This window comes from Heptranchias perlo, chromosome 1 (assembly GCF_035084215.1).
Source record: "Heptranchias perlo isolate sHepPer1 chromosome 1, sHepPer1.hap1, whole genome shotgun sequence".
In the NCBI taxonomy this organism is placed as follows: Eukaryota; Metazoa; Chordata; class Chondrichthyes; order Hexanchiformes; family Hexanchidae; genus Heptranchias; species Heptranchias perlo.
In genome coordinates, this window is record NC_090325.1 from 187,791,141 (window position 1) to 187,805,423 (window position 14,283).

The 14,283-nt window shown below is 38.6% G+C and overlaps 1 protein-coding gene across 2 annotated transcripts in view; it reads right to left on the reverse strand.

Annotated features, from left to right (window-relative positions):
- aimp1a (aminoacyl tRNA synthetase complex interacting multifunctional protein 1a) overlaps positions 1-14,283 on the reverse strand; it is a 51,868-nt gene that overhangs the window by 13,110 nt on the left and 24,475 nt on the right. For both annotated transcript variants that reach the window (XM_067994437.1, XM_067994438.1), the window contains exons 3-4: positions 8,655-8,768; positions 1,580-1,744 (exon numbers count right to left, since the gene is read on the reverse strand). In XM_067994437.1, the coding sequence (XP_067850538.1) occupies positions 1,580-1,744; positions 8,655-8,768 (279 nt within the window). The remainder of the gene's footprint in view (positions 1-1,579; positions 1,745-8,654; positions 8,769-14,283) is intronic.

A 14,283-nucleotide genomic window follows, 5' to 3' on the forward strand; every position in this document is an offset into this window, starting at 1 on the left:
TGTGTCAATACACAACAAAATTTGCTGTACAACAAATATGTTTCCTATTCAGTTAATGCCCTCTTTAATTCAAATTATGAGCTATCTGGAACATCTGTATTTGACTGCAGAAACAAGCAATAATTCCCCCAATATCCTGTCAAAATTCTGGAATTCTGTATCCACATCAGATAGCTGGCTCCACATAAAAATCCTCTAACCATTATATTAACAACAGCTTTAGGCTCACTGTTTTGGTGCCAGCTAGATGTTTCTTTCCAATGGGGGGGGGGGGGGGGGAACCAAATGGCAGGATTTTTTAAAAATGCACTCCCATCAGAAACAAATATCACTCCAAATGGAAAATGCTTATGAGCATTTTCTATATTTTTAAGCATCTTTGACACACAGTTTTTGCAAAACTTACAATATGTAATATCTTGGATTGGCATCTTCATAGAAAACAAAAATTGTGCCTCTACAAGCTCAATTTTCTTCAATTTTGGTGTGAACTCAATTTGAACAAAGGAATTGATCACAATTTTATTTCTGGTAAATCAGCGTGCATTCCTATACAAAGAAGGCTCCCAACCTTCCCCATCCAAAAAAAAATCTTGATGTGCAGGAAAACAATAGTAAGACAACAGGATTATGCAATTTTTCTTTCTGTGCCCAGTTCTCCCTTTCCAATGTTCCCCACAGATTTGTCTCTGGTATCCAATTTACAATCCACAAGTTTAGCTTTGGTTCGAAGCCAAAACTGCTTCGCACCATCACTAAGTTTGCAGTATGAATACATCATAACATCCTCAAGACCAATTGAGTTCAAATTCCCCATTCATAAGGTTAAAAAAAAAGTTGTATTATTAATAGGTACTCTTCCTTATTGTTAAAGTCAAGTCCAACCAGCATGTATAAACGTCTGCTGATGACTCCCAGCTTCACCTCTCCACCATCATCCATAACCGTCACTGTGCTGCCCAATTGCTTGCTCACATCCAGCTTAACAAGTCAAACCAAGCCATCTTTTTTGACTTCTGCCAGAAGTGTACTTTACAACCTTCTGGACTCAACATTGATATCAATAGCTTCAGATCATAACCACAGCTCCCATTTTTTCGGCCAGCTAGTGCTGGTATTGGTTCTGCTGCTGCCATTTACAGCTACTCCTGATCAATCTTTTGTTTCTCAACCTGTCCCATTACCACCCTCCTTGCCTTGCACCATCATCCCTTTTGTCATTTAATCACTTGTGCCCTCTACCCTATCACAGGCCTTCCCTTTTGTTCTTTCCTCCCCTCCCTCTCCCCCTTTCCCTGACTCTGTACTTGTTAAGAGTTAAAGTTTTTAAGCATCTTCCAGTTCTGACGAAAGGTCTTCGACCTGAAATGTTAACTCTGTTTCTTTCTCCACAGATGCTGCCTCACTTGCTGAGCTTCTCCAGCATTTTCTGGTTTTATTTGTTCTTTGGGGTGTCCTAAGGATGTGGTAAAGTGCTATAAATATACACGTTCTTTCTTTAATCTTTATCAATACTTAACAGTGTTTTATGTACACCTTAATACTGTATTATAGCCTATAGATTGTTCAGGATTGATACCTTTCTTGTCTGGCTTCTTGTCTGGTTTATCTTTCTTTTTCTTGTCTTCACTCACTTCTGGTGTTTTTCCGTTAGCAGTTGGAGTAGCCAATGCAGCTGGTGGAGACATACATGTTGCAGAACTGGACTGAACTGAAGCCACTGTCGGAAGTGGAACTTGTTTAACTGGAATTTAAACATTTTCACATTAGGGGTAATATAGAAGTCAACGTAAACTGCAGAGATTTAACTTCTTTCAATTCTATCTTTTCTGGGATAGACAAATGACCCTGGATAACTAAACAAGAATTTTGAAGTCATTACTCTAAATACCATGAAACCCTCATATTAAAGTTCAGTTTACCAGCAAACGCATGAAGTTAAACCATTTTAGTGATGCAGGAAGCGTAGGAACTATACTTGAAGTGAGAGGGGATAGCACGGCATTAAAAGTATCATGATTTTTATTAATCCATTGAATGGTATAGAAGAGCTCAAGGTATGGTGATTTAGTCACTGCACTGAGAGATAGTTGCAGGTTGCCTGCATTGAAGATTTGTGACCTATTAAAGAATGGCGAGTGGGATTATCAGAAAAAGAGTGGATAGGGTTGGATGATGAGTGAAGGAGATAATTGATACGAAGGGACAGAGCTCTGGAAATTTTCTATGTTATTAAAAAAAAGAGCCATTAACTACAACATATACAGCATGATTTTAAAGGAAACTAGATAGCTGTGAACATTGCTTTGGAGGGAGCCAAATGATGGTAATTTGTTTGGAAGCATCTGGTGCCACATCTGGTCAAAGGAGGGGCCCAAAGTAATGACAGGTAAGTTAGTAAAGAGTTCAAGAAAGGAGTTCCAGAGGTGCATAACATTGGCAACAAGATCACCATAGGAATGGCTAGTCTGAAGACCACACTGGTGATTACGAATTAGGTCAGAACTTTGAAGGCAATGGAGCTCACAAATCTCAGTTTGGGCTCCCCCAGGGTCATTACATGGACTGCAGTGGTTCAAGAAGGCGGCCCGCCACCTTCTCAAGGGCAACTAGGAATGGGCAATAAATACCAGTCATGCCAGCAACCCCTATATCCAGAGAATGAATAATTAAACAAAATAAATAATTTAAGAGTTAACAACAGTTTCCATAACTTTTAAAAGTACCATTGTAAAGGCAATAGACAAAGTGTGAAAGGATCACTTTTTTTAAAAAAAGAAAGAGGTAGTGAACAAAATCAAATTTCTAAGGAGAAGGAAAGATGAACTGGGAGTAACAGAGGTTGAAGAAATGACACAGGACAGGGACAAGTTCAGAGGCACACATCTTAATGTGAGAGGATGCCATCAGATGCACAAGCAGAGGATAGGGATAAAACCTGGCATCAATCACAATGGTGAAACAAAATGGAATATGGAGGGAGCTGCTTTACCAAGATCATTGAGATTTATGTCAAAGGAGAAATAGGAAATTTGGCAACTGCCAACAGGACACAACAGAAGTTGAAGGAGGATTCAAAGTCATGAGGCAAATGACACGGAGCAGCTGCTGGACAGACAGGAAGACAACAAATGTCACTTTTCAATGTAGTTGCAAGTAGCAGCTTTGATGCAGATTTACAGAAGTTATGAGTAGAAATAAAGTAGGGTTGTATTGCTTTAGACTGATCTAAACATACAGTATGATACGTCTTTTATGAAAGACAGCAGAATGACAAGCATGATTAAATCAAGATGCAATACCCAGATCTAAGGGAGATGAGTGAGTTATGAAACATTCCCTGCCAGCTAAAATAAATCAGTTACTTCGCCCGAAGAATGGAAACATTAGTTGTACAAGAGAAAGACAGCAAAGACTCCCCAGCGACCATGGTCAGTTGGCTGGCTTATAGCATCAGAGTATGATTTATTGCAAGATATCCCGAAGAGGCAAAAACGAGTCAGAAGAGCCAAATAATGAGAAACAGATGCAATGTACAAGTTAGGATGGGAGATGAAAAGGTCTGGGAGAGTAACTGAATTACCAGAAAGATCAAGAGACAGGTAGGCTAATTAATAGGCTATTCAAGGTATCTAAGATAGCAGTTACAACTTTAGTTGTGGCAACCTAGAAAATAGTACATTAGAAAGGTCAAAGACAATATTGCTTTCCACTTTATTCACCATTGCCCAAACAAAAGTGTCAGCCATGGCTCTGCCCGAGTCACAAGTTGATGGGTTCAAGCCCCATTCCAGAGGTTTGAACATATAATCTAGGCTGACACTTCATTGCAGTACTGAGGGAGTGCGGTACTGTCTTTCGAGTGAGACGTTAAACTGAGCCCTCATCTGTCTGCTCAGGTGGATGTAAAAGATCCCGTAGCACTATTCAAAGAGAAGCAGGGCAGTTCTCAGTGATCTGACTAACATTCATCCCTCAACCAACATTAAAACAGACTAACTGGTTTACCTCATTGCTGTTGGTGGGACCTTGCTGTGCACAAATTGGCTGTCACGTTTCCCCACATAAAAACAGTGACTACATTCTAAAAGTACTTCAATGGCCGCTAAGTGCTTTGGGGTGTCCTGAAGACATAAAAGGCACTATATAAATGCAAGTTCTTTCTTTCAGTTTTGGTCCCAGTAAAAGATGAAGGAAAATTAATACAAAGAAATGTGATTGCATTTTTTTACTCCCAATGTTTCGGATATGAAGCCTGGCAAAAGCAGTATTATAATTTTCATTGCAACCTCATTAAATGCTATTCCCTTAGGGACATAAGCAAGGTACCCATCTATTTGCCATATTCCGCTTTGATGCAAAACAAATGCATTTTGACATTAGGATTGTAATTGTAGTCTAGGAGCTGCAATCAAGCAAGCGTCTATACTTTGCCAATAATTAGGGATGCTTGAGGAAAAGTAAGTATAAAATTTGAGAACTTAATTAAATGGTAGAAGCTTTTCCGATACAAAAAGTTGATTTAGAAAAAATAAAAACACACTCATATCATTTATGAAACAAAGTGAAATAGAGATGAGAAAGTTTTTTTTTTGTAAGGTTTCACAAATGAAATTGTATCTTCCATTATTTCCCAATGGAAAGTGCAACATCATTCAATTCATCAGCAAAAGGAAAAACAGAATCCTTCTCCAATTTAAAGATACAATTATTCAACTCAAACACCACCTAACAATTTAAATTTGCCACTATTCAGAGGGACCAAGGCCAGCCTGGATGACAGGTAAAGTAATTAAAGTTTTGAGGAATCAAATGGTCATTCAAACACCAAGTTGTCTGCAGCAGAGGATAGTAAATGCCAGCATAAAGAAAAACTTAGAGAAGTGCAAAAGGACTGAAACTGGCTAAGCAGGAATTTATGAATTTAAAACTGTTACAGAAATAAAGACAAATAACAAGAAAATGTTTCAAGTACATCAAATGGGAAAAGGGAAAAATAAACAAGAGACCGCTTGCAAATTAGCAATGATGTGAAATTAGCTGAAAAATTGAATTAGTACTTTAGTTCTGTGTTCACAAGGGAACGGGGATAGTACAGTGACTGTGGCAAAATGGGTATCCCAAGGTGGTCAGATTGAAGGGTGTAATACAATTAGCATTACTGCATTGAATGTGGCTGAATGTTAAAATAAGGTCTGACTAAATAATGCATCTCGGCCAGATGAGATTTATCTTAGGGTTCGTAGCAAACTCAAGGATGTGTTGGTGGAATCACTAGCAGAAATATTTAGGGATTCCTTAAAGGCTGGCATCTGAGTATTGGAGATCAGCAAACATAATGCCCTTATTTAAAAAGGGATCTTGGCAGGGAAGGGGGTGGGGGGAGAATCCAGGAAACTACAGATCAATGAGTTTTGAATCAGAATAGGGAAAATTCCAGAATCAATTATTAAGAACAAGCTGGTTGAAATTTAGAGAGGTATATAATTGGCAAGAGTCAGCATGGATTTACAAAAGAGAAAGCATGTCTGACTAACTCAACAGAATTTTTTTTGATAAAGTAACTCAGAATGTGGGCACTGTTGATGTGGTTTACTTGGATTTTAGTACAGCTTTAGACAAGGTGTTTCATGCAATACTGGTTCAGAAAATTTTCAAGCAAATGCTGGGCGATACCAAAACAGAGAGTTAAATAGCATCTACAAGAATTTCTTCGGGGCTTCTGTTGAACTTGATAAATGTAAAATCTTGTACTTGGGAATATGAAATAAGCAGACGAATTATAGGATTGATGGGAAAATACTAACAAAAACCCACCAGGAAAGGAACCAGAGGGGTCACAGCAGATAAATCCCCAGAGTCAATGTATGACTGCTGTGATGAAAGCAGATGGGATGTAGCAGATAGAGGAACAGAGTATAGATCAAAGGACATTATCCTACTGTTGTATAAAGCATTGGTAGGCCACACCTGGAGTATTGTATTTTGTTCTAGAACCCTCATCAAAGCAGGATGTAGCCAAGCTGAAAATGTACAGAGAAGAACGATTAGAGGATAAAGAATAAAACATATGAGGATAGATTCACAGAGCTGGGACTCTACTTAGTGGAGAGAAAACTGATGGGAAATATGATGGAGGTATTCAAATTACAGATGCTCAGGTATGGGAAAGCAGAAAAAAGGGCCACAAGTATAGGGAGGAGAGGGGTGATTTCAGGAGGGAAGTAACAAAGCATTATTTCAATAAGAGGGTGGTTGGTTTTTGGAATAGTTTACCATGGGAGGTTGTAGATACAAGTAGCTTTGATCGCTTAGATGTGAAATTGGGTAAGTATCTTGAAAATAAGCATATTATTGGATACAGCAAGAACGCAGATTGGATGGACTATGGCCTTTTTGAGTCTTGAAATTTTCTGTATTTGTTGAATCTGCATGGCACTTTCCCCTCCTTTTCTGGTGAGGGCACTGACAAAGTAGGTATGTTTCCACACACCAAATGTAGTCCATTAACTTGTCCCAGTTGCCGTTCTTCACATCAGTCGAGATGGAAAGAATTAGCAAGCTTGTCAACAATGGCGGGACAAAGCAATCCAGATATAAACAATTAGCAGGCTATGCAACAATGGTGGGATTTCACAGCCAATCCTGTTCCTGTCCTCACTCAACATTCATTTGTGCATTTTACAACTGGAATTACTGGATAGTGATCAGGATTGGGAACCCTAGATGCTCTCTCCCACCACTCACATGCCAGGGATACAAAAGCCAATAGTATCCCATCACTGCTTTGATAAAAATCAGCTCTCAGCCGTAGATTGAACCTACACAGCACTCACAGCCCTCTCGAGTAGAGAATTCCAAAGATTCACAACCCTCTGAGTGAAGACATTTTTCCTCATCTCGGTCCTAAATGGCCGACCCCTTATCTTGAGACTATGGCCCCTAGTTCTAGACTCTCCAACCAGGGGAAACAGCCTCTCAGCATCTACCCTGTCAAGCCCTCTAAGAATCTTATACATTTCAATGAGATCACCTCTCATTCTTCTAAACTCCGGAGAAAATAGGCCCATTCTACTCAATCTATCCTCATAGGACAACCCTCTCATCCCAGGAATCAATCTAGTAAACCTTCGATGCACTCCTTTAAGGCAAGTATATCCTTCCTTAGGTAAGGAGACTAAAACTGTACACAGTACTCCAGGTGACGTCTCACCAGAGCCCTGTATAATTGCAGCAAGACCTCCTTTACTCTTATACTCCAACCCCCTTGCAATAAAGGCTAATATACCATTTGCCTTCCTAATTGCTTGCTGTATCTGCATGTTAACTTTCTGTGATTCATGTACCAGGACACGCAAATCCCTCTGACTACCAACATTTCTTAGTCTCTCACCTTTTAAAAAATATTCTGCTTTTCTATTCTTATAGGTTATATTGAAAAGGGGGAAAAAAAAAAATCTATAAAATATTTTATTGTTGGTCCGATGCAGCCTGATTCCTTCATCTATTTGCGATATAAAACTTTTTGGCTAATCCATGTAACTTATTAAACCGAAAAATAAAATCACCTTAAATTTGCTATGTATATATAGACACGTCATTAAACGGCAGGTTGTGGAAAATACTTGTAACACTGCATTTCTGGACCTTAATGGAATAAAATGCAAGTTTAAGCTGGTAAAATTTATTATTTTTGAAATGCTCAGCTTTTGTATCATAAATATACAAGTTATTTTAGGGCTGATATACTAGTAAAGGTGAACAACTGGATGATGATCCACTTGAAATATTGGATGCAGATTGTCACTGTTCAAAAGTTTTTAAAACACCAGAATGCTAATTAGGTATTAGGAACACGAGCATGGAGTTATGTGCAAGATTTAAATTTGCAGCACTGCAGGTAATATTCATCAAATAATACTTAAAATGGTGAAACCAAGTGATTGAGACAAAAATCAACACAAATAACGAAAATGAACACAAATAATACAAACTGTGATGGATAAGGTTCGAGAATCAAGAGTCTCTGATTCTTCCAAAATGCAAAAAAAAACTTAAGTCTATATTTTTAGATCCATATCAAGTAATATTTATTTCCTGCTCCAGCCAAGTTTGAGTGAGGGCTAAAGTCAGTAAGCAGTTTCACCATAACCGGGATCCCGAAAAGCTAGTAAAAGACCAATTTAAAACTGACAGGTCTCAGAGAAACTGCTCTGAAGAATCTGATTATTGCAGTCCCTTGCAAGCCAAATTGCCCTGAAATTGAGAAATGCTAGTTACATACAAACATTTGAAAAAGGACAGAGACCAGCTTCTCCATCGAGCCTGCCCCATCCTGCCATACTATAATTTCCCCCTTCACTCAACCCCCACGCAGCCATGTAATCTCGTGGGATATGCAAAACAAAAAAAAGTGGGAAAAAACCCTAGGCCAATTTAGGAAAAAACTTCAGGAAATTGCTCTCCGACCTTCCCAAAGGCAATTAAGCAAGCTCCTGGAGACCACAGTGAGTTTGCGAACGACAAATAAATAGGATACATTACTAAACACTCAGTTAACAAAAGTAGACTTCCATAATCAAAATTTCATAATAATTCAAATATTTCCTATGCAGCATTATGGTTACAATTTTCTCAGCGGTACAAAGGCCTACCTCCATTACGGATCTCTGCGTCAATAAGATTTTGTTTTAAATCCTCAATTTCCTTCTTCAACTTTGCATTTTCAACCCGAAGCCTCTTTTCTTCTCTTTGGGAAGCCTGTAGAACTTAATTACCAAAAGATAAAATATTTAAACTAGAAATATTCCTTCAGCATATACAAACCATTGAAATTTGTTTAAAAAGGCTACAATGTACTCGATTCTCTCAACAAATTAACTGATAATTCACGCAATTTTTAGCCTAGTTCTGACACAAAATGTATACACTAGCATATGGCAATTGGTTCCTTCAAAAAGCTTATGCCCACTAAGAAATAGACTGAAGTCACTCAAACTAATTTCACACAGAGGAAATAACAGACAGAGGAGACTTTCACTTCAAGAGTTTGTGCTGGATATGAATCCCAGTCCCAAAGATTGAACAGGTTGGGGCTCTTTTCTCTAGAAAAGAGAAGGCTGAAGGGTGACCTGATAGAGGTCTTTAAGACTATAAAAGGTTTTGATAAGGTAGATGTAGTGAAGATGTTTCCACTTGCAGGGGAGACCAGAACTAGGGGCCATAAATATAAGATAGTCACTAATAAATCCAATAGGGAATTCAGGAGAAACTTCTGTACAATAGAGTGGTTAGAATACGGAACTCGCTACCACAAGTGGTTGAGGCGGCTAACATAGATGCATTTAAGGGGAAGCTAGATAAACACATGAGGGAGAATGGAATAGAAGGATATGTTTATGGGGTTAGATGAAGAAGGGTGGGAGGAGGCTCTTGTGAAGCATAAACATCAGCATGGACCTGTTGGGGCGAATGGCCTGTTTCTGTGCTGTACATTCTATGTAAGGTGAAAAGCCAGCATCTAACCCACTGTGCCATTCAGCTCATCTTCCTACTAGCTGAATGTTATTAAAAAATTCTCATTGTTATTTTTCAACTCAGTGCATTACCTCGTTTGCTAGACATATTTCAATATTTCCCTTATCCCAAAACATAGCGATCCTTTATCCTCCTATAGACACAACACTGCAAAGTTTGGTAAAAATTATACCAATTTGTTTGAACTGATTACAAAGTTGAAGCACCCTGATCTGATAGGGTCCCTTTGTTAGTTCTTATGGAAGTGTCCATTGATTACCGAACATTAGACACCAGAGCACTCTGTACTGGTCCCTATTAAACGCGTAAAATGCTTTTGAACGGGTCGATTGTGATTTTCTGAGTTATGGAATCCGGGTCACCAATGTGGTATTGTGACAGTCTTTTGACTTGGCTGGAGTGGAGATGCTAGTTAGGGTGGTGTCATGCACAGTGAGGGAGTTAACAGTACATTCAAATCCATTACTTTAATGGCAAATGCAAATAAGTTGCCAAGTTCTAGCAAGGAGTCTGTCCCAAGAGAGGCAAAAGGCAATAATTTCAGAGAATATGGCTGTTGCCTCACTTAAGAGCGAGATTGATGCCAGAACTTCTCGGCCAATTGCCGACAGCAATCTCTGTCTCACAGGCTCTCCCATCCTCTTCCATGCAAGGAAAATTTCTCTGCTCTAGCACAATGACAGCAAAGCTCTCTGGCAGGGCAGAATGCCTAGGGTCTCTATACATCTCTGTCTAGCCTTTTCGTTTGACAAATTATAGATTTGTTCAATTAAGCCACGACTTTTCCTTTTTTTGACTCTCGAGAGGCAGTAGCCGTTTGTCTTGTTTGACCCCAAGATTGTCTGCAATACAATTAATGTATGCAATACAATTAATGCAACACAATACAGTGAACAGCTGCGCATTAGACTGTGTAATTAAACATACAATTGCACAAGCTTGCTTGGCAGACTGTGATTGTTTAATGCTGAACTGATAGACTGCTATTTAACAGATTTTTGTGGTGAAACAAAATAAATTGATTTTGAATGATAAATTGATAAAATCAATCCTGTATTACCAAATTGCTCAATGGATAACATGCCACAGCTTAACTGATTTTAGTGCAGCATGTGACTACTATCTGCAGTTTTTATAGAAACAGTTGTTATTAAATCAGCCACTTAACCATTTTTAAAAGACAGACAGAAGTATTAAATTCTTATTTATTGTATTTGGCCCAAGAAGGTCACATTTCAGTTGAAATGAGTGTTGGCTGTAGATGCTGTTGAGAAGTTTACGCCAGAAGAAAACTGAGAAACTTCAGCCTCAGTGCTCACTGAATATAGTCAATGCTTTCGAAGTCTTGGATATTTTGCTTGTAGAACACAGTATTAAATCAATGGAAAACTTGCACCCAGTAGTTAACCCTTATAGAAAAGTACCATTTGTCCTGAAAAGTAATTTAAAAAAGCGATAACTGAAGGGCACAGAATCACTTGGTATGATTGAAAACATTGATAAGTATACAAACCAAGTAGACAGATACATGCATCTTGAACCACATAATCTGAACAAGGCTATACAGATAGTACACTACAATTTATTTATACAAAACAAGATTTACATCACAACTCGCTGGAGCTAAAGTGTTTTCCCAATTAGATGTATCCATTGAATTTGGGCCTTTTGTCATGACGGTACAAGTTCACACCTGTGTACCTTTAATTCACCCTTTGAAACCTACTGCTATCTTTGTGTCCCATCTAGAATCTCTACTATCTGAAGTGTATCAGCATATCATTCATTCAATAATCATATACACACCACTGATATCTTAATTCTTTATGGATTCACTCAGCGGGAACAAGATATCAGAAATGTTATAGAAACTTCATGTAGGACATCTTGGCATTAAGAATCCAAATGAAGAGTCTGCAGGGTTATGTACTGGTACGTAGCTCTGAATCACACTGTTTTCACAAGGTAAGACCAAGTAACAACTCTGCATAGCATTTCCTTTTCTGACAATTTTTGGTTCCAGTTATTTCTAACATGAACCTCTTAGAAGGTCATAATAAGGGCACGGGTTAGGCATGCTGGTCATAACATTTCTTTTTTCTCTATGTATTCTCTTAGTTTTCATTTGATAAACACACATTTTGTAGTTTTTTTTAATACAAGAAAGTGACTTTGTAGTTTAAAATGCATAATTATCTCATTATACAAGGTCACATGGAGATGCATGTAGCCTCAATGTCAATCTTCAGTTTTAAAGGAGAGATGTGATGACATGTTCCAGCAGTTCGAAAAGACCCATCAATCATTAGGCAAAGTAAATACCCAGTGTAAACTGATGCACTGTATTAAAGCAGGCAAATACTGAAATGTGGATATGTAATAAAGACTCAAAAAATGTATTCCTGAGTTACATGATGTTTTGATTACTAAAATGATAGGCAATAACATCTCAGCTCTTGATTCTCAAGCTTTAGGACTTGAAAATGATGTTATAAAGAAGTTGATCTCAATTTCGGGGGCCATCGAAGACATTACAGCCCTCCTCATGATAGGATTTGTAAGAAGGCTGGGCTTTGGTATCTTGACGAATATATGCTGAGGATCCAGATGAATGCTTAATTTCCTCCTTTAACTCCTTACTAAGGAATTGTCTGGAATTTTACCTACCAGTGTAGGTCATGGGATGAATGATGCCTGATTTAGCTCCCAAACTTTCTTACATTTAACCCAGTTCTGAGCAAAATAAATTTAATTTACTAATTTTGGTTAGTTTACCCTCAAGCTGCTGAGTGGGGAATTAACACTTTCTTGCCGAACTGTCAAGGTCGAAGCCAGACCCCAAGTCATGCATTAAACGCAATTTATTAGTTACAAATCACAACTTAACGTTAAAGTTGGGTACATGAACGTTTAATAGACATGCATAAGTGTGATTGGAGTTATCTAGCAGTTGAGCAGCAGATTTTATTTTAGAAGTAATTCCTTAGGCAGCTGACAAGTTAACAGCGTTGAATAAGCCAGTCTATTAAACAGCTCACGTCTACGTATGTGATTAACAACGTTCAGAGCTTACACGACCATGTTATTACGAACGGCGTGGTTGAGTCAATCTTCTTCCTTCCCTAGAACGCAGGCCTTCGCTTCTGGAGTGTTGAGTCAATGAGTCCCCTTTTGGCAGTGGAGTTATCCGTTCCACTTGGATCTTCAGTGCCGACTGAACCTACCGTACATACGTGTGACAATATCTGAGCTAGCTTCACTCTCAGCTCTCTCTGGCCATGGGCACTTATAAAGTTAAGTGACACTTTTCTTTGCCTGCAACTGGCTGGTACAGGCTCAGAAACTAATGTGGTGCTTTTTATTCCTCGTCGTGATACGCCGTACCTGTAAAGGCACCTTTCTGCTAAGTATAGGTTCTCTTTGTTTTGAAAGAACCTAAGTGAACTAACAGAGAGGCTGCTACTTCTACAAAGACAAAGAGAGACAGCTTACTCTCTCTTAAAAAAATTACTACAGACTGCCTACTACTGTTGACTACCGATTGTCTAACACTGATTGACTAGAGAGGTGCAGATCCCTCCATTTTTATATCTTGATTTTAAAGTGAGGCCTCCCTACATTCACTTAACAATCAGGATGATACTGGTGCCAGAAGGTCTCGCCCCCACCCCCCCCGACTTTTGACAATCAAACCCGATGAATGCGGAATCCGGTGGCTGTCATATGAGTTGCTGGGGCCTGGCTTTCCCCCCAGCGAGACAGACTTTGTGTCTATGATTTTTACGATCTACCCCCCAATAACTGATCTTGCATTCCTCGAGCTTTTCCCCCTACACAAATGGTGAGAGGTGACATCTTTATGTTCCATTAGGCATTCCACCCAAGACCTAAGCTAAGGATAATGAAGTCTCATAAGCGTGAGAAGTATCTGTAATATAAATACAAACCTTTCTGGTACAATTAACCTACAGGTTTTATAGCTTTAATTAGTTTATGGCCTTTAGCTTCGAAGATTTTATGGCCAGAAACCTGATCTAAAAGCCTTCACCCAGCATTCAGTTCAACAGCGGAACTCCATTTTGTATGGTCAGCATTCAAGCTAAAGCTCCATTTTAGGCACATTTAAAGGCATTTCCCCATGAATTTCAAAGACACCCTGTGAAATTTTACAGGCACTGTTCCTACAAGCTCCAAACACAAAGCTAAACATAGACAGACAACCACTACATTACATAAAGTCCACATTGCCTTTTTTTCCCCTATTTTACATTAACTCCAGGAAGTGGAAAATTGGTTTCTTTTTAAAGCCACAATTGAATAACATGCAAATCCAGTGATAAATCCACTACCGTCAGCTGAGAAAAACCATAACCGATATTTCTTAGGATTGACCTAACAAGAAAAAATCCTTAGTTCACCAGTATGATATTTTCATTTTTTCCCACATCATTGCCAATTAGTGCCAAGTTATGGCCAATCTTGTACTGCAGTCTCAAACCATTAGACACTGCCAAAAATGTGTTTCACTCAGGAGTATTACTAATTACGGACTTCCATACATCAATCTTGGCTAGAATAGATCAGATCAGAATGCACATTTAAGAACAAGTTAAAGTAATGGCCCATATTGGGCCAAAAATACAAAAGTCTTTTTTTCTTCTTCTTTCAGTTTTCTCTCCTTACTGTTTACTGAAAGCAACAATACCCACTGGATTTCTGTTCTACAGGCAGCAACCACTTTCTGGC